The sequence below is a fragment of the Peromyscus californicus genome, unplaced genomic scaffold (assembly GCF_007827085.1).
Source record: "Peromyscus californicus insignis strain IS unplaced genomic scaffold, ASM782708v3 Scaffold_5__1_contigs__length_169319896, whole genome shotgun sequence".
In the NCBI taxonomy this organism is placed as follows: domain Eukaryota; kingdom Metazoa; phylum Chordata; class Mammalia; order Rodentia; family Cricetidae; genus Peromyscus; species Peromyscus californicus.
This window is the reverse complement of record NW_026294573.1, coordinates 111,531,450-111,551,080: the sequence shown is the minus strand read 5'-3', so window position 1 is coordinate 111,551,080 and position 19,631 is coordinate 111,531,450. Positions and strand designations below refer to the sequence as shown.

Below are 19,631 nucleotides of genomic sequence, written 5' to 3'. Positions count from 1 at the left end.
TGGATCTCCCACAACAATAGATGTGCATAGGCTATTGCTTTCTGGGCTCTTTCCCACCCGCAAGCACTGTTCTACTGTCCCTAATTCAGGATAGCAAGTCTTCTCACAGATTCCTATGAAGTGCAAACATAACCTATCCAACATTAGTTAAACTTCTTATCCTTCATTCATCTCCATCCTAATTTAAAAGGCTACTTCTATGGTCATCTCCAGACATGGCTAGCCAAATAATTCGTACAGCTCAATGCCATATTCAGACTCTTGTTCAGCCTTATTCCTATGCCCTCTCTCTGATCAAAGACAGACCCCTAGTCCCTTTACTTCCACTTTTAGGCAATGTTACTACCCATAATTAGTCACTGATGCATTACCACTAGGAGTATGAAACTACCTCCTTCCAAACCAATGACTGCCACTAGGACTACCGCATGATCAAGCAGATAATGCTACACATACTGCCTTCAAAATGAGAACTTGAATATATGATCTGACAGTAATCTTTATGCATGTCCTATTTTTTACCATTCTGATTTTCATTTTCTTTTGCTGAGAAATTGTTTCTTTCTATTCCAACAATGAGCTTAACAATTCTACTTTTTAAATTTGTCTAAATTGTGTTCTGTCATAATTCTAGCATTCCAAACTTTGTTCTTGGGAACAGGTTCCATACGCTACCCCAACTTTTACCTTTAGTTGGCAAGCAATCATTATTCACTATGCTTAACTAGAAAAACACTTAAAAATTTCTAAGTTAAAATGACTAACAAAAGCTAATTGTAAGGTTCAGTTCTTACTAATGGACCTCCCGATGTCACCTGGTAGGGCCACATACCTTGCTCTGATGTTTCTGGTTCTCACTTGTCTCTTCCTTCCCAAGGCTTTGCTGGTTCACTTTCTTCTGTCCACAAAGTGTTGGTGTTCCTCAGGTCTAGCAGCTTCACCGCCTTCTCTTTTCTATATGCTTGTATGACATGTCATCCACTACCACTAGAGATTGGAAAATTATCTCTACCTAGTGTTAAAAATGGCAAATGCCCCAACTTTTTTTGTGTAGCTGTTCAATTCCAGGAAAATACATTAAATGCCCAAGAGATGAAAGACAATGTTTCCTTCAAGGTATTTGAAGTCCGGAACAGAGTTAGGAACACTGTACGTCTTTGCCTTGATAACCTATAGGAGCCTCAATTTCAACACTGATCCTTCAACCTTACTTCTACATTATCTTGGTGAATAACACTGACATTGACATAAATTACCAAAGTCAAAATCTTACCATTTCTCACATTTTGACCTCTCTACCAAATCCCTCATGAGCACTTCAACACCTTTTGGTCCACCACCTTTAAGAACTTGGACAGGAATCCATGATACCCTCCAGTTACCAATACCAATCGGCTCCTAAAACTAAATAATTGTAATTTCTTCTTTTAAACTTTGGGGTTCCCTAGCACCCACCCAGCTCTGGATCTTTTTCTATATACACTTCTCCCTTCATAACTATCCATTCTTAAAGCTTTTGGTCCAGTCCTACCTACTGCTAAGTGGCATAACCTTTATTCAAGGCAACCCCCACTTTGTATTTTTCCTACTGCCTGCATCTCCCTTTCTCATAATTCACAATAATCAAATGCCATCAAATATTCTAGATCACTCAAGCCTACCTAAATTTTCTACCACTCTCCTCATACCATTCTAATCAATGTTTTCTTTCCTGAATGACTGGGACAATCATTCTTCTAAGACTTCTTGAATTACCTACTGGATTGTTTCTTTTTTCTTTTTTTCGAGACAGGGTTTGTGTGTGTAGTTTTGGTGCCTGTCCTAGATCTTGCTCTGTAGACCAGGCTGTCCTTGAACTTACAGAGATCTGCCTGCCTCTGCCTCCTACTGGGAGGGATTAAAGGCATGTACCACCACCGCCTGGCTTCCTATTGGATTGTTTACTCACTACTGAAAGTTTAAAACCCTGAGAATCTTATTCCTTGCTTCAAACTCAAATGCCAACTCACCAGTTATGATAAAGTCCAATACATGTGGCTGTGAGACACCAGATGATCTAGCCCTAGCTTACCTCACCTTGTTTATACCTTATCTTTACCAGCTTTCTACCATTTCCTCAAAAGCTTCTCCTAACCCTTTTAAAATGTATTCTTTTCTTTTGGTCTAGAATTAGCTCTGATTTTTTCTGCCCTAATTTCTTCTTTAGGGAAGTCTTTCTTTCCCTCAATGTAGACTACAGGGCATCATCATCTCATTTTATTATTTTGTCCTCAATAACTGGCATCAGGCTTTTGAGAATATTAACTCTGTAAGTCAACTCTGATCTCAATAAAGAGGAAAAAGCAGTAACTCAAGAGGAAGGAAACCCAGTGTTTTAGCAATAAACAATTATGTGTTTAAAAAAACTACACTTGATGAGTAAGTTGTAGTATAGTAAAAAGCACTCCAAGCAAAAGAAGCAGTTAAAACTAAGGCCTTGAGACATGGGAAGCTTGTTGGTTTGAGAATTTAAAATGAAACCAATATAACCAGAATACAATAGGCAAAGGGTAACAAGATGTGCTTAGAGGTATACAGTATAAACCCCAAATAAACATCCCAAAGTTTACTGTGAAAATAAGGGTTTTACTCCCTAAATATTTCATTTTACAAAAGATCTAGCTCATTACTGGTGGAGGAGATATTCAAGAAGAAACCAAGGGGACAATGTTAGCTCTGAAACAGATATCTGTGTATACACCTGGAATGATGTTAAGTTGCTCCTTGGAGTACACTGGTAATATGGATCGCCACAGAAAGGACTAAAACACACACCTCCTCCCAATGACCCAGATAGAGGTTAATTACTGGAAGCCAGAGATGGTAATATAGACTGCCATAGAATAGACACACAGAAACACACACACACACATACCCCATGACCCAGAGGCCAAGTACTGGAAGCCAGAGATGGAGTAGCCAAAAATGTAATGCAAAAATGACACAAAAGCCAGGCAGTGGTGGTGCACGCCTTTAATCCCACCACCTGGGAGGCAGAAGCAGATGGATCTTCGTGAGTCTGAAAACAGCCTGTACTACAAAACAAGTTCCAGGACAGGCAGGGCTACACAGAGAAACCCTGTCTCAAGGGTCTGTGTATATGTGTGAGTGAGAATTTCAAGTTGTTATCAATCGTACTGAATGCTCTCAAGGGAGCGAATAATGGCAGAGAAAGAACCAACAGGTATGAAAGCACAAAGGGGGTGTGGTACGCACGGATGGTGGAGGTGGTTCTGAAAAGACTAATTTTAGGTGGGTTGGGAGTAAACCTAAAACTGTAGTAAATGCAAAGTGTGAAAATGGACTGTGCAACCAAATGAGCTGTATGGGCCCAAGGAAGTTATAATTAGATAGATAAATCTCTCTCCCCATCTTTACTTGCATGAATACCAGCTCCTAGGGCCCACCTATAATCCTTTATTAAAAAGAACCCAGTAAAAGAAAACATATTGGGAAAGTCAGCCGAAAGTCCTGTCTGTGGAGTGACATGTGGAGGGGGATGAAAGCTGAGAACTGAAGGATAAGGAACCAGTCATGCAAATGAGCAGGACTGCAGCATTGTAAGGCTTAGCAGGAACTTTGACAGGAAGACTGGATTTGGGAGCATAAAAACCCTCCAGTCAATGTTCCTAAGTATTATTGAATATAGAATTATATTCAAATCATTAACAACCAATAAATGAGGACCAAAAAATTGGAATGGCAGGTCCATCAGAAAAATCACCATCTATATACAGCTGAGATGGTGCACACCAGATTACCAATTCTGAGCCTAACACTAAGTGCCCACTCCTTTTTGGTCATGCTGGGGATGGAGCTCAAGGTCTCATGCACGCAAGTAAACAATATACCAACAGACCTGAGACAGTTCTCAGTTTGTCCCTCAGACATTAATATAGTGGGACACACTTTTAACAACAAAAAAGAAAAACGTTTTCATTATCAGCTAAGCCTGGAAGATTCTCTCTTTAACAACCTTGTTTTCTACAAGACTTTAAAATACCTAATATGCTAATATACACTGTCCTTTCAGAGAGGCTGTGACACACAGGAAATCTTCTCGGACCACAACTCACAATCCATGACCCCGAAGAAGGTTTGGACTCCATGCTTTCTAGGATCTTCATAAACACTAGTTTCTCCCCAATTCATCAAGGTGTATTAACTCTGTTGGCAACACTTTTTCTAAACTAGAAACATGTCTTGTTAATCTCCAGTTTACCCAGTCTATTCGCTGAACAATTCCAACTGCCTAAAATGAGTACTTGTTGTTGTTAAGCTGTTCAACTTATTCTTATATTTTGGTTGTGAGCCTAGCCTTTAACGGCTGAGCTATCCCTCCGGCCCAAGCTGTTCAACTTATATGCACGCAATGACCACCTTTTTCTTCATTAATAATTTCATCTGTCTAGCCTTTTAAACCATAACTGAAGTTAACACAGCTGCAAGTTCCCAGAACTGTTAAGTTTAACTGGGGTAATGGGGTACTTTGAATAACCAAGTTCTAAATTGTACTATTAAAATCCTTGGGATTTAAACAGAGAAAAAAACTCCAGTCTTTAATGATGAAACTTTGGGTAAATTTAGGTTGCAAGAAGATATTTTAAGAACAGATTGAAACTGGGCATGGTGGTATACACCTTTAATCCCAGTGATCAGAGGCAGAGACAGGTGGATCTCTTTGAGTTCCAGGACAGCCAGGGCTACACAGAGAAACCCTGTCTTGAATAAAAAATAAAAATAAAAATAAAAAAGCAGATTGAGAAAAATAGTTATTTAATATTGACTTTATATTCCGTATCAGCTTTACTAGCATGCTACTCTGTAAGTTCATTCTTGTTTTATGCTTTCATGTTTCACACTAAAAAGAGCTCACTCTCATAATTACTTTAGCATTCACTACCTATAAAATAAATAAACAAATACCACTCAATGCTGGCAAGCTCTTTCTCTGATAATACAGCAGAATAACTGAAGGAATGTCTAGTGGTCAATATTCTAATAAGGAAAGACAATGCACACTCTGTGGGTCTTCTCTTCCATATTGTCAGTACCCTTTCTTGTTTCTGCAGACAGGCCTTTGTTCTGTAGCACAGGCTGGCCTGGGTTGTGAGGCAATTCTGAGTACTAGAATCGGGTGTGTGGACCACAGTGCCTGGCTGTGCACTGCAGTTCTCGCTTTACAGGGGCGAACTTACAATGACTCATAACGAACCTCTCTGCTACTGCATTCTCTCAGACAGTTTTGCTAAGTATCCATCTTTAAGAGCTGGGAGCGCTCCTAAGAAAACTGTATGGAAACATCCCATGAACAAACATAATTCAGTTGTATAAAAAATATAAATCACCCATGAAAACCACCTTTATTTTAACATTAATAAATAACAGTGGGCTTATCAAATGGTAAGGATTTTAATGTGTCAAGTTTTATGCATACTGGAAAGAAACCTTAAGGTGAAACCAACTACTCAACACAACTCACTAGGTCCCTCAATAAAACTGTAATGTTTTAATAATAAAACTTTAAAGTTTCCAAAAGAAATTAAGTTCATTCCTTCACCATGCTTATTTATTCAGAGTCCCAGCAATTTCAGTCAAGTGATTCATTTCTCCTGCAAGTCTGATGCTGTACAGGGGATACACACATCCATGTGACCACAACACCACAGCTCAGGCTAACACTGTGAATGCAACTGCTTTATAATATGTCAAACAAAAGAAAACAAAACAATAATGCTATGATGGCAAACAAAGATGAAAGTAACTATTCAAAGGATGCCTTGTTTCCAGTACTGACTTTAGCTGTGCTTTCCACGAGGCGGTCAGTGCTCCAGAAATAACTCCTACCTTGAAGCATAGGTCTGGTGAATAAAGCTAAGCTAGAATTAGATACTGAATGATCAAGTAATCAATCATGACTAATACTGTTCTTGAAGACTAATCTAATGAAAACAGTATCATTAGATAATGTGAAAAATACAGACAAATCTGCACAACCTAATGCCTATAAATAGTAAAATCAAAACATATGACTTCCTTATAGAAAGTGTTTCATCTATGTAACTATAAATGTTAAGGATTCTTGCATTTTATAAACGCAAGATGGGCTCACTTTGATGATACCAATTTTAAAATTTATAAAATGTCTAAAAAATTCTTTCCACAAAAGTTTATACAGTTTAAAGCTATACACCATCCATAAATCTCAGAAAATGGGAAGAAAAAAAATCTTTAGAAGATCACATACGAAAGAAGGACTGAAATGTGATTTTATTTAAGGCAACACTGGGCTACTTCACAAACCACCACCTTGGGTATTTACACGGCTCCACTACTAGTCCCTATCACACTGACAAAGGATATTTTAAAAGACCAATGTTGAAAATCTTCAATGTAGCAAAGTCTTTATTCACATTTCCATTACATTTCATGGACTCATAGTAACTATATCCAATTAGAAGCAATGGAAAAAGGAAAAAAAAATCTGTAGCTCTATGAAACTACGGAGGAGTCTGCTCTGATTCACATGAACACCATCCAAGAATGGAGGATGGCAAATTCACAAAGCAGAACGCTGTAATGTGCCTACCGTGCCAACCACCTTGACAGCATCTTGCAAATTTTTTTATGTTAAAAAAAATTAACTACGGCAGTTTCTAGTTTTAGTTCAAAAAGTTCTTAATTTAAAACAATAAAAGTTTAAAAACTTGATCACTTCATTAAAATTAAAATTGCAAATATAAATGTATCATTTACTTATTTAGACTTACAGACTGCTGGTGGCAGCAAATGATTTACAATAATAAATATATACAAAACCTATCTACAAATAAAGAGTACTGCTATACATGAGTGGTGATCTGCTAAAAAGATACCAGTCATACAGATAATTCAGTATAATTCATGGAAAGGACAACTAGGTGACAGAAATTTGAGGCTTAACTCAATTATTTACAATAACTGAAGTATTGATTTTGCTCAAGTCCCATAGGGATAAAATAAAGTTCTACATGACAAATGTCATGGCTTTTTTTTTTTCCTCATTTTTTAAAGCTAGGTTAATTCATGTCAACAAATTAAAAAGCTCACAATTACAGCATGCTTGATGGCTTTCTATTTAAAATAAAACTACAAATGATATGCATTTATAGTACATGAGTTACCTATCAGTACTGCCCTCTGCCTGTGGCTTTACCTATACTGACTTCTTTCAAAACAGTCCTATCTGGATCATTTGATAGTACTTCAAGTTTATTTAGGCTGACAGTAGGTTTCATTTCCTGAAGCTGTTTTAGGACAAGCTCACTGCAATCTTTAAGAGTCTTGTCTAAAACAATTTTTACATTCTCACTGCATGGAAGCTTGGAGGGATTGGCAAACTGTACAAAGATTTCACTTTCTTTACAAGAACACGTGTGATTCCCACCAGTCACAGCGGTCTTATCAACATTTCTCCTTGAACTTGAATGGGATCCTCTCTTAGTTCCACCATTTGAATGGTCTCTGTCAGTATTTTTCTTCTGCTTCACTGCAGACTCTTCCAGGAACTTAAGAAATGACACTTCAAATCCCATTGGTTTGAAGGAGCTCCAGTCAAAGGATGCAGGATGCTCCTCGGTGGTTTGAACTGCCACAGCAGTCTCTTCGTCCTTACGTGAGGTATTTACCTCCAATGATAATTCTGGCTCAGTTTTTTCAACCTTTCTTTTCTTATTCTGCACAGTGCTTTTTTCCTTATAAACTCTCTTCATATTACCTGTCTTTTGTTTTTCTGGTAGGCTGGAATCATTTTCCTGAAAATCATTATTTACCTTTAAAGCAGTATTAACTTGAGTTTCTACATTTGTGCTATCTTCATTTATTAATTTTGTAATAAATAATTCTGTTAGCTCATCCATTTCATCTTTTTCACCTTTTATACCTTCTTCCTGTGGGATGGTAGCTGTTTTTGTATTATCACTTTTCTCTAACACAAACGTGTCAGAATCTTTTATATCATCTTTACCATCCTCTTGCTGAGAAGTCTCCTTTCCTTGTGGGTTGCCATACCGCTTGAAGACAATAAGAATATTGCGGTGTTGTGATGTAAATGCTTTGGACAATTTATGGCACTTATAATGTCTAATTATATTGCTTTCACTTGTAACAACAGAAGTACACCCCTTTATCATACATGGATACTGCGTCACAAATTTGCTTGTGCACTCTGACAAGGCGTCGTTTCTAGCCTTTATGGAATATACATGCTTTCCACGTTTTAGAGAATAAGGCTTATTTTCTTCAATCTGCACAACTTTTGCACTATTGCTTTCGAAATTACTTTTTTTCTTTCGCTTGGTCTTAGGCATTTTTATTCCTTCTTTTCCAGATCTGCTGTGTTTTGCTGCCCGATGCTTAGACTTTGATTTTTCTTGGTTTGCCTTACTTGATATATTTTCCTGGCCAGTTAATTTTCTTGGCCGAATCAGATGAGCCTTATGTTTGTCATTATGCTTATTAAAAATGTGTCGGAGGAGATTAGACCGAGTTGCATATATCCGGTCACAGCCTTCACAATCACACTTGTATATGCCATCTTCTTCTGTTTTACTTGTCCTTGTTCCAATTCCATGGTCTACCTCAAGATGAACAACATAGCTCAGATATGTTGTAAAAGAAGATTTACACTCCAACTGGTCACAAGGAAATTTGCCAACATCCACAGCAGCAGTCATGGTTTCAATTTCCTCAGGGGTCATTTCATGAAGTTTCATGTAGTGCTGTATTAGGCCAGTAATTGCTTGGAAAATTCTAGAACAGTCACTCACCTGACACCGAAATTCTTTCATTGATTGTTTAGTTTCAGCTTCTTCACTTTCTCTGCCAACCTCACTTTCCTCTTCCACCTCTGCAGAAAACGTAGGAAGATTTGATTTATGTACAGCCTGGTAATGAAGAATCAAGTTTTGCTGTATTGTAAATGCAGCAAAACATCCCTGGTGAACACAGCAGTAAGGTCTATATGGACTGTATCTTGCTGGAAATTCAACACACTGGGAGACTGGATTCTTTTCTCTTTTTTCATCCTTTTCTTTTCTATGTCTCTTAATTTTCCTTCCTTTGGTTTTCATGTTTGTAAGATTTGTATTACATTGTTCAACAGTGATTGTGACAGGTTGTGAAGAACTTTCTGGTTGCTCAGGACTTTTTTTTTCTGTAAGTTGTTTTTCTGGGATTACTGCTACACTGCCAAGAGCGTCATCTGTCACTGCTGGTAACTCCACGGCAGGCTGTAAGTCTGTTTTCATTTCTTCCGCTATGAGTATCTGTTTTTTCACTTGAGTAATTTGTGGAGCTGACAAATTTTCACTCTGAGATTTTCTTCCATATGGTCTTTTTATTTTTAACTTTACCATTTCTTCTGTTGTAAAATGATGCACCAACTGACAGTGTGCCCGGAGATTAGAATTTCTTGTAAATGTTTTGGTACATGTAGGTACTACACATTTAAATGGAGCAAATTTTAACTGATTCTTCTTAATCTCAAGAATCATCTCTTGAGTATACTGGTGGATTTTACTGTAGTGTTTGAACAGGGCATCCTTTGTCATGGCACTGTAGTTACAGCCTTGGTTCTGACACACAAAGGGCTTATTAACTCTGTCGTTAAGCTGGATATGTATTGTTTCGGAAACTGGCTGGACTGCAGTATTTGGAGTTGATTTAGTAGGAGTAGGGGGCAGTGTTACTGGTGTGTTTATTAGCATACACTGGGAAGCTGGAGTGGAGAGGTCAGTTTCTAATTTTAAGTTTTGCAAACCTTCTAAAATGTCCTGTATTTGATCCTCCTCATGTAATGCTTCAGACTGAAGAATGTTATTTTTTGTTGGCATTACAGTTAGGAAAGAGGAACACTGAGGAGAATCAGGTAACTTACTATCTTGGATAGGGTTTACTGAAGGAAGCTGCATGCTGTAATTTATCTGAGCATTCTGTGGTGTCTCACCAGTACCCTGAGATCCACTTTTTACCTCAAGTATTTGAGAATTCATAGCAGTTTTAATAATTTCAAGAGTCTTCTCAAAGTTCTGTATAACATTGTCTTCAGAAACCTGCAAATCAGAAGTCACTGATGTGCATGAACTCAAAGCCATCATTCGGGAATCACCATTTTCAGTTTTTAAGGATAAAGGGGCTAACACTGGGTGTGGTTCAACATTGGCTTTAAAGTTCTCTTTTACATCAGTTATAAACAAATGATTGTCAATGTTATTTAATTTCTGTGTGAGATTTTCCACCAAAACCTGAGGTTCACAATTTGGAATTACATCTGAACGAACGTTGGTATCAGGGACCTTAAGGTTCTTTGCTGTAAGCTCCATTGTCAAGTCAGTTGGTACCACATTTGGGGAAGCATTGGGTATCATTACTAGAGGAGCAACTTTTTTTCTTCTCTTAGATGCACTATTTCCTTTTTTATTCAAAGCACTGGATCTTGTATTTTGAGGACCACTTATAACAGAAACATGTGTGCTACTACCAGTAAAATTTTGCGACGGCTCGGTAGAGTTAGTGAATGAATTGGAGCACAGACCATTTTCAATAGTCTTGAGTAGTAAATCATTTGGTGTAAAGATGGGCAAATTGTTACATTCCTTGATGGTGGAAGTTTTGGAATTTGGTGTTCTATTCTGGTTTGTTGGTGAGGTGTTCGGGTGGCAGACAGTCTGTAATAAGGGTGTCTCAGTTGGACCTGGCAGCCCTGCTGTGTTTACTTGTACTCCATCGGAGACACTGCCTACAGGAACAACCTGAGAAAGCATTTCGGCACTCTCAAATGTGCTAGGAATGCCAGCAGTTTCTAAAGCCTGCTTAATAATTTCACTGCCTTCCTGACTAACACTGTTATTAAAGTTATTCACATCACACCTAGGAAATGCACTTGGTAAAAATGATGAGCGATTTTCCACAGAAAGAAGCTGTAGGAATGATGGATCTTTAAAACATGCTTCTGGACTAAAGGTAGACTGGTGTGGCTGTTGCATGTTCACTGCACTTGTGGAAAGAATCATGTTGGCCAGAAGGGAAGGCTGCCTGTTGCTCTGTAAAAGTTCCTGTGCAATTTCTGCTCCATCCAGTGGTTTGCAGTAAGACCGTTTAGACAGGTGTCCACCCAGGGACCTGGGGTTCGTGAAAGCCCTGTAACACCTGCTACAGATAAATTTCCCATCTCTGATAATCGCAGGCCATTTAGCCCTTTTGTTGTGCTTGGGTTTTCTTTCCTTCCCATTTGGGCCTCGACCACGGTCTTTTTTCACTTTTTTAGATGCAGACTGTTGGGCACTGGTGCTACTGAAGTCATCTGCAATGCTGACTTGTGAAGGAAAAACCCCATTTTCACTACTGCCTCCTTTAAGAAAGGAGGAACTCATGTTTCCTTCCGTCTGTGAGGGATAATGATTTGTACTGTTCTCCAGCTGGGAAAATACAGAATTATTCTCACTGTTTGCTGGTGAAGGGAAGAGAGAGCTATTTTCTGTGGGTAAAGGAAGGAAAGGATCTGAGCCGCTGTCAATATTCAAAGGCAAAGCTGTTTTGGTTAGATCTTCCATTTGTGAGGGCAAGGCAGTATTAGACAAGTTTTCCATTTGTGAACATAATAGACCATCTTGTCCATGCTTATCCTGAGCAGGTATGTTTGGACTTAGGACACTTTCCACTGAGGGTAACAATGGAGTTGATACACTTGCTAAATGAGCTGGAAAAATGGAAGGCGAGACATGCTGCAACTGGGCTGAACAAGCAGGATTCCCACTGGCTTTGGTCTGTGGTGTAAAAAAAGCATGATTAGAGCTGCTCACTTGGGATGGCAAAAAATAAACACACTTTCCATGATTTGGTGTATTTAAGTTGTTAGGTTTCTGACCTTTTTTAGTTTTGCGCTGCATTTTAAAAGCAGCGTATTGGTCAGGGTGTGCTGTTTTCATGTGTTTTCCAATACTCTGTGAGGAGTTGTATGTTCGAGTACACCCCTCGACCTGGCAGCTGAATTTCTGAACTGGAGCTTTTGGAGGTACTGATGGAGCTCCCAGTGAACTGCTCAGGCTGAGCTGCGATGGAACAAATGCAATACTTTCTAGTGTCTTAAGAGGTAAATTATAAAGGCTGGATGATGTCTTAACATCACCTCCACATTCAAACTTGGGAGTCTGTGAGCTGTCTTGAAGTCCCGCCTGACTTGGTATAGAGAAGGTCATCAGAGTGTTCACCTGTCTTTCTAAGTTTTGTGGGTTAAGGTCACCCATCTTCATCGATTCGGAATTTGCTAAAGAATTCTGAGCCATCTGGGCTTCATTTAGGTGCTCATGCTGCTTCTGCTCTTGGAGACATGGATGACACAACCCAACAGCAGCACCATCACTGGGTTTATGCAACTCTGTCACCAGTGGCTCACCAGTGCCTTCCATGGTTAGGTTTTCTTGCTTGCCAAAGTCATCCTCAGTCCCATGGTTGAGAGACACCTTGATGGACACAGCTACTTCATTGGTCTGAAGAACAGTAGTATTTTCAGGGTTTCCCAGACCATTTGACAATGGTATGTTAGCTTGCCTGAGTTCAGAGGCCGAGAGCTGGCCTTGTTGAGTCACATCTGATTCTGCTTGGCTTTTATCCCAATCATCACTTCTATCTGCTCCTAAGCTCTTTTCAATGTTTCTCTCTGAAGAAAGCATTGTTCTTTCTCCCCCAGTACACCCTTCTGTGTTCTGATTCACATCATTTCCAGATAAATTAAGTTGGTCTTCAGGAGGCAGCTCTTTTTCAGGAGCACTGTGATCATCCACATGCTTTTCCATCTCACTCTGAGAACGGTAAACTTTACCACAACCTGTGAACTTACAAGTATAGGTATTATAATGTTGTGCTTCATGATCATACAGTAAATAAGCTTGGGAAAAAATTCTGCCACATTTTGGAAATAAGCACTTTGCTCTAAAGACTTGATGCTCCTTTCGGTGAGCTAACAGCTCCGCGTAACTATTGAAACCAGCTTTACATTTCATCTGTATACATATATACGGCTTGCTGCCACAGTGCATCTGTAAATGATCATTGAGGTGAGTGACACTCACAAAATGCCGTCGACAGTACTGGCAAATGACCTTTTTGCTTTGCATTTCAAGAAAGCGTTTGGCATCTTCATTATCCTTATGACCTTTTACATGAGCAATTAAATTTTTGAAGTACTTAAAGCCCTTTTTACAAAAAGTTACAGGGCAATTAAATTCATTAACAGGTACTGGTTTCTGGACAGGGATCACCTCTGGCTCGTAAGATTTATCTTTGTCATCATTCTCATCATCAGAACCATCATTGTCATTAAACACTATGAAATCTGTGGAATAGAGACTGTTCTTTTTTATGGGGCGTTGTTCCTGTTTACCCACAGCATTAGTATTGGTCTTCTGACTTTCATGGGTGGCTGGGATTTTCGGAGGCCTTCCCAATCTTCTTAATGGTTTCATAGCCGCTAGTCTCTCTTTACTAGACTGTTTAACATGCAGTGTGACATGAGGGACAAAAGTTTCTTTAGAATTAAAATTCTTTGCGCATATGGGACAGCTGTAAATCCCATCTTTGTAATGTTTTTGAGCATGCCGTACTATTCTGTGTCCAAGGAATTCTTTGTCACATAGCACACAATACTGCATGTAGGCTTGCCAATTCCTGAACCTAGCAGATATAAACCCCCTGTCTTTGAATTGTTTTATGTCCTTCTTTTGCTTTTCATCACCAGTATCCATCAGCAGGCCAGAATTAGTACCGAGTCCACCAGAAAGACCATTCACAGAGGCTTCTCTGTTTCCGTCCTGGTAATCCACTTTTTCATACACTTCACAGTCATTCAGTTCATCAATTGAAGATACAATAGATGCCTCTTCTCCCATTAGTGCAAGACACTGTCGTTTCAAGGTTTTCCAATCCCAAAATTCTGGATCAAAGGGCCACTGAGTTTTCAAAACAAGTAAGAGCTCACAACGTAGAGAATTGGGTATAGGGAGATTCTCTTCATCATATTTCTGGTCTGGCTGGTTATATAACATTTCCACAGCATAATATGCATCTACTGTAGGCTCAATAAGAAATTCACTCAGTTGACAAGCACGTTTCACTTCCAGGTCATCGGGCAACAAACATGAAATGGTCTTGCAAACTGATATTTTCACTTCAGTGTTTTCTGTAGATTCCAAGCGAAGAGCTTTTACACATAATTCTATGCAAGTAGCAAGTCCAGCCCCTTCAGTCTGTGAAATAAATAAAAAACAGGAAAGGTTAATTGACACTATCCAGCGCAGATTCGTTTTTTGTTTTTTTTTAATTGGGCTTTCAAAAAAGACGTGTGTTGCTTTCAAATCTTAAAATAACAATATTGGAAAAGACATGCCTTCTAAATCAACTTGGTGTGGATATGGGTTTACAAGTAACCCGAAAATCATTACAAACACAAGCAGCAAAACTAAGCAAAGACCTGTATCAAAGAACAACAAAAACATCTACAACAAAAAACCTAGATCATCGGATACAGGCAAACATGGAAGTTATTTTACCTTTCTTACTTCTCAGATCCTTTCTATAGAGCAGAGGTCAAGGGGCTGGAGAGACAGTGAGAATTCTAGAGAATGTGATATTTTGAAAACTCACAAAATGAAGGGGGAAGGGAATGAATTTAAGGAAGGATCCAGATGTCAGAGAATGTATGGATAAGGAAACTTACCTTGAGGAAAATAACTTTTCTAATGTGTCAACTCTTTCTCTAAAGATCAGCAAAAGCTGATTCAAGACCACAAAGTACAACTACAGATATTCTAGAGAGGAATCCTAATGAGACTGCCAACTGCTGAGCAAGGATTTGTTCCAACGCACTAACCACAAATGGTTTGGTTTAATTTTTTTAATTATTTTAGTTTTTTGAGACAGGGTTTCTCTGTGTAGCCTTGGCTGTCCTGGAACTCACACCATAGACCAGGCTGGCCTCAAACTCACAGAGATCCACTGGCCCTTCCTCCGAGTGCAGGGATTAAACGCATGCACCACCATCGTCCAGTGGTTTTCTTTGATTTTTGAGACAGGAGCATGCTTTGTAGCCCAGGCTGGGCCGACTTCATGATCGTTCTGGATCAGACTTACAAGAGATGAGATTGCATTTGTGCACCATGACACCTAGCAAAGCAAATGGCTTGTTTTAAAAATATTTGTATGTTGTAACTACATGTAAAACATAACAAATGATGCCACACACACAAAAAGAATCTTATCAAACATCTCATTCTTTAGAGTTTTCACTGTGTATACTGGAAAATTAAGCAATAGGCAACACTTAAATCATAAACTGATTACATAGCAGGTATACTTTTAAACAGTTTGAATTCACACCCATTTTCCATAATACAGTGAAATTACATGAGAGATTAATTCTTAAAAACCACTTAAATCTGAATGTTGGTGAATAAAAGCACACTACCAACACAAATGTTTATGACATCAGAGTATTCTACCATCTATGTTACATAACTATGAAGGACCACTGGGCACATAAAATTATGACAGTCATCATGGAGAGAGAAGCTCTAGTCCAAGTTTTCCCAACATGAGGCCTAGCAGCATGGCCTCCTTACAAGGAAGGAGGGAAGGAGTGAGGATGAAGGTGGACAGGCACTTTTACCCCACTCCTTGGACTCGATTTAACTGAGAAACAAACCCCAGAGTGGTTAAGTTGATCAAGGTAGTCAGCAGTGAGGTAAGATTGATACCCAGCTAACCTGACTTCTAGTTGCAAGTGCCTTCTGCTCTGCCATGCTGTTGACTAAGCGAGATGTTTAGTAGTAACACAAGCTGATGATTAAAACTACACAGTCACATCCTAGGAAACCTACTGCTCTGTTTCAGTTTATTTTTAACTGTGGCATCATAGTATATTAAATGAAAACTAAAGATGAGTTAGCAGGGCTGAAATAGAGAGGAAGAGCAGGAAAGTAGAAAGATAAAACAAATCATTTCTGGACAAAATAAATATAAAAATTTATTATTTAAGGCTTACTGATCAAATACAGGCAATAAAAGGTACTTTTAAAGGAAGATGGAGTAGTAGGTTTATTTTATTTTTTATTTCACCTTTCAAAAGAATTTGTAGATAATTTAAATAACTATTATCATGCTGAATTTTTAGATTCTATGCAATGATAATATCTTTAGAAGATGTCTTCTGTATATATTTAAATAGAAATGAGCTGAATTCCGATCCAGGTCACCAAAAGAAAATCAGCAACACAAGGCTAGGAGTACACTCGTGACAAGATTCCCATCTCTTTTATAAATGTGTGGACTCAAATGTGCTTTCAGCCTCTTCACCTGCATATAACCTGTGCTCTACCTATGGTGTTTTAAAATTTTCAATTACTTTGTTCCTGCATTTCAAAATGTTCTGACTCGTTTAAAAATCTGGTCATTTATCACAGGTATCACTGTTTAATAGTGTGGCAGTTTGAATGTAATTGGCCCCCATAAGCTCAATGGGGGTGGCACTATTAGGAGGTGTGGCTTTGCTGGAGAAAATGTGTGACTGTGGAGGTGGGCTTTAAGGTCTCATATATGCAGTGTCTCAGACCACTTCCTGTTGCCTTAAGATGTAGGATTCTCAGCCCTTCTCTAGCACCATGTCTGCCTGCATGCTGCCATGTTTCCTACAATGATGATAATGGACTAAATCGCTGAAACTGTAAACCACACAATTAAATGTTTTCCTTTGTAAGAGTTGACATGGTCATGGTGTCTCTTCACAGCAATAGAACCTCAAACTAAGACAAATAGTGTCATTCATGCTTTATTGTTTTGTGTATTTTTGTTTTTTTATAGATTATTCACAGTTACATTATTCATACTAGACAAATCAATCCTGTCATTCTTTCTGATAGTGTTTAAATACATATATATGTGTGTGTTTTGGTGGTCAGAAGAGGACATCAGTGCCCCTGAACCTGGATTTACAGATAGTTGTAAGCTGCCAGTTGGGTGCTGGGAATCACATCAAAGATCAGCTGGTACTCGTAACCACTGAGTCATCTCTCTAGACCCCTGTTAATTTTACTATTTTTACAAATTGTGTGTCTGTGCACATGAGTTGCAGGTACCAGTAGAAACTAGAGGCATTGGATTGCTGGAAGTGGAGTTAGGTGATTGTGAGCTGCCTTATATGGGTGCTGGGAACTCAACTCAGGTCATCTACAAGAACAGTACATGCTTTTAATCTCAGAGCCTTTCCTCCAGCCCCAATCCTACTATGATGAAATTACTTCAGATTTTTTTCATTCATGCCTTTATATGCAATTCATAGTTTTTCTGCTTGCATGTTTAATTCTATCCTTCTGCCTGTTAACATTTACTCACAAAAGGCAGTCACATAATTTGTAAGCCTTGATGATGAGCTCACCCTAACCAGAGCTTTTTATAAGAATCTTGTACTGACATGTCCCTTCAAAGCAGTTCTGTATCTGCTTCTGCAACTATGGCACAGTTCAGGTTTCTCACCTCTTAAACATTACTTGGCATGGGGATTTCTGAACTACACAGCACCAAATATGTGTTAAATAGACTTATGGTTATAATTTCTTAGGGAAAGACTCACCTCTTTTGACCCAGAATCCAGCTGATCATTACCTAACGCTCTCTATCATCCATCAGTGCTATATTTTTCTAGTCTGTTTCTCAATGAAATAATGTCACTTCACAGGTTCCAGAGTTGTGGTGGGCGCAGGAGGGAAGAATTCAGATCTAACTCCCTAATTTGAGAGGGCTCAACACTTCATCTGATCTCCACAGAGCTATCTCTGGTCTCTAGATGGATATGCAAATCTGAATTATGTGGTTATTTCAAGTAGCATTATACCATATACCAATCAGTCCAAGCGTTTTTTTCTTCAACTCTTACCCATTCCTCCCTCTCCTTCTCCCTGACACAGGATCTCACATATCATACCTAAGCTGGCACTTAACATGTAGCCATGGATAAGTTTGAACTGGGACTATATGTGCATACTCCCACTTCTGGTCTATTTGGTGCTGGGGATCAAACCCAGGGCTCACTGAATGTTAGGGCAAGCACTCTTCTAACTCATCTATAGCCTAGCCCCAGTTCAAGCTTTTTGCTATACTTAGTAGGTTATAGGTTTTATGTTGAATTCTAGGAGGGGAGGGATATTTTCTTAATGTTTGTATAAACTCAATGATGAGTAGTTTTATTTTATCAAGTTTTGTGGCTGTTTTATGGAAGGTTTTTTTTAGATCTACTGTCAGCAACAGAGTAATTTCCTAAATTCCTTTTCACACTTTCTAAACTTCCATTGACCCAAACTACCAAAGAGGTGGCACACCAAAGAACAAACATGGCCAACAACACATCGACGGGAGGAGTCTTCCATTGTCACTGAAGTTCTCATGTTGGGAGCTGTGCAGCCTGGTCTCGGATCAGCATACGACTACCTGTCCAACGGGTTTCCTCAGGGCAAGACACTTGTGGAAACGACTCTCACTTGGCAAGGACTGCGGGACAGCATAGGAATTGGCAAAATTGGTGCAGCTTGCAGGCTCTTTTCTCTCGCCTTTTATTGGTAATTCTTTGGGCAGTTTTTAGTTTTACTTTGTCAGTCACACATGTAATAGCTGTAATTTCCCCTGGAAATTCTGTTTTTTTCTCAAATATTTTCCCCTAAGTTTCATCAGGGGACTTAGGTTTCTCTTATCTGGAATTACTAAGTACAACTCCTAATTCTGGGAACTTTTCTGACTCAACAGGGACCGTTAGGTATATACAAGAAAACAACACTTGGAACATTAACCCTGTCTCACAGTTCTGGAAAGGAGAGTAAAGTATGCAAACACAGAATAGGGAAAAAGCCTCAGGTATAGACATAGTGTCAACTGTTCAGAGTAAGTTCTCTGGACACCAAGCATATAGAATCAATGACAGGATCTAGTATGAGCCAATGGGGGAAAATGCAATGTAAAATATGAGATGGAGCTGGGCGGTAGTGGCACACGCCTTTAATCCCAGCACTTGGGAGGCAGAGGCAGGCGGATCTTTGGGAGTTCGAGGCCAGCCTGGTCTCCAAAGCGAGTTCCAGGAAAGGCGCAAAGCTACACAGAGAAACCCTGTCTCGAAAAACCAAAAAAAAAAAAAAAAAATATGAGATGGATAGATTCATCTTTGCCATACACAGGAGCTTATATTGGTGGAAGAAGTATGATATGGTAAGATGGGAAAGAGTGCCTTATGAAAGTCTGCCTTTTACAGAGAGACTGAGACATGGGACCCTCTTACAGAGAGGGGAACTGCATAAAAGCCTATCTTGCAGACACGAAAGAATTGTCTGGGTTTGAATATTGTTGTCCTTAAAGCATTTTACCCATGTCTATTACTTTTTAACTTTGCAACCGCAAGTAGCTGCCAGATGACATAAGGGCTGTGAGAGCAGGATGTGTCTGGCTCGATATTTAGTGAGGCCTGTGAAATGCTGAACTCTACGTCTAGAATAAGGTTATGCAGGGGGTGGGAAGGTGTA

The 19,631-nt window shown here is 39.0% G+C and overlaps 1 protein-coding gene across 2 annotated transcripts in view; it reads right to left on the bottom strand.

The window, feature by feature from the left end:
• Positions 1 to 5,379: 5,379 nt before the first annotated feature.
• Positions 5,380 to 19,631, bottom strand: part of Znf292 (zinc finger protein 292) — a 92,667-nt gene continuing 78,415 nt past the window's right edge. For both annotated transcript variants that reach the window (XM_052718782.1, XM_052718783.1), the window contains one exon: positions 5,380 to 14,321. In XM_052718782.1, coding sequence (XP_052574742.1) covers positions 7,206 to 14,321 — 7,116 coding nt within the window. In that variant the 3' untranslated portion in view covers positions 5,380 to 7,205. The remainder of the gene's footprint in view (positions 14,322 to 19,631) is intronic.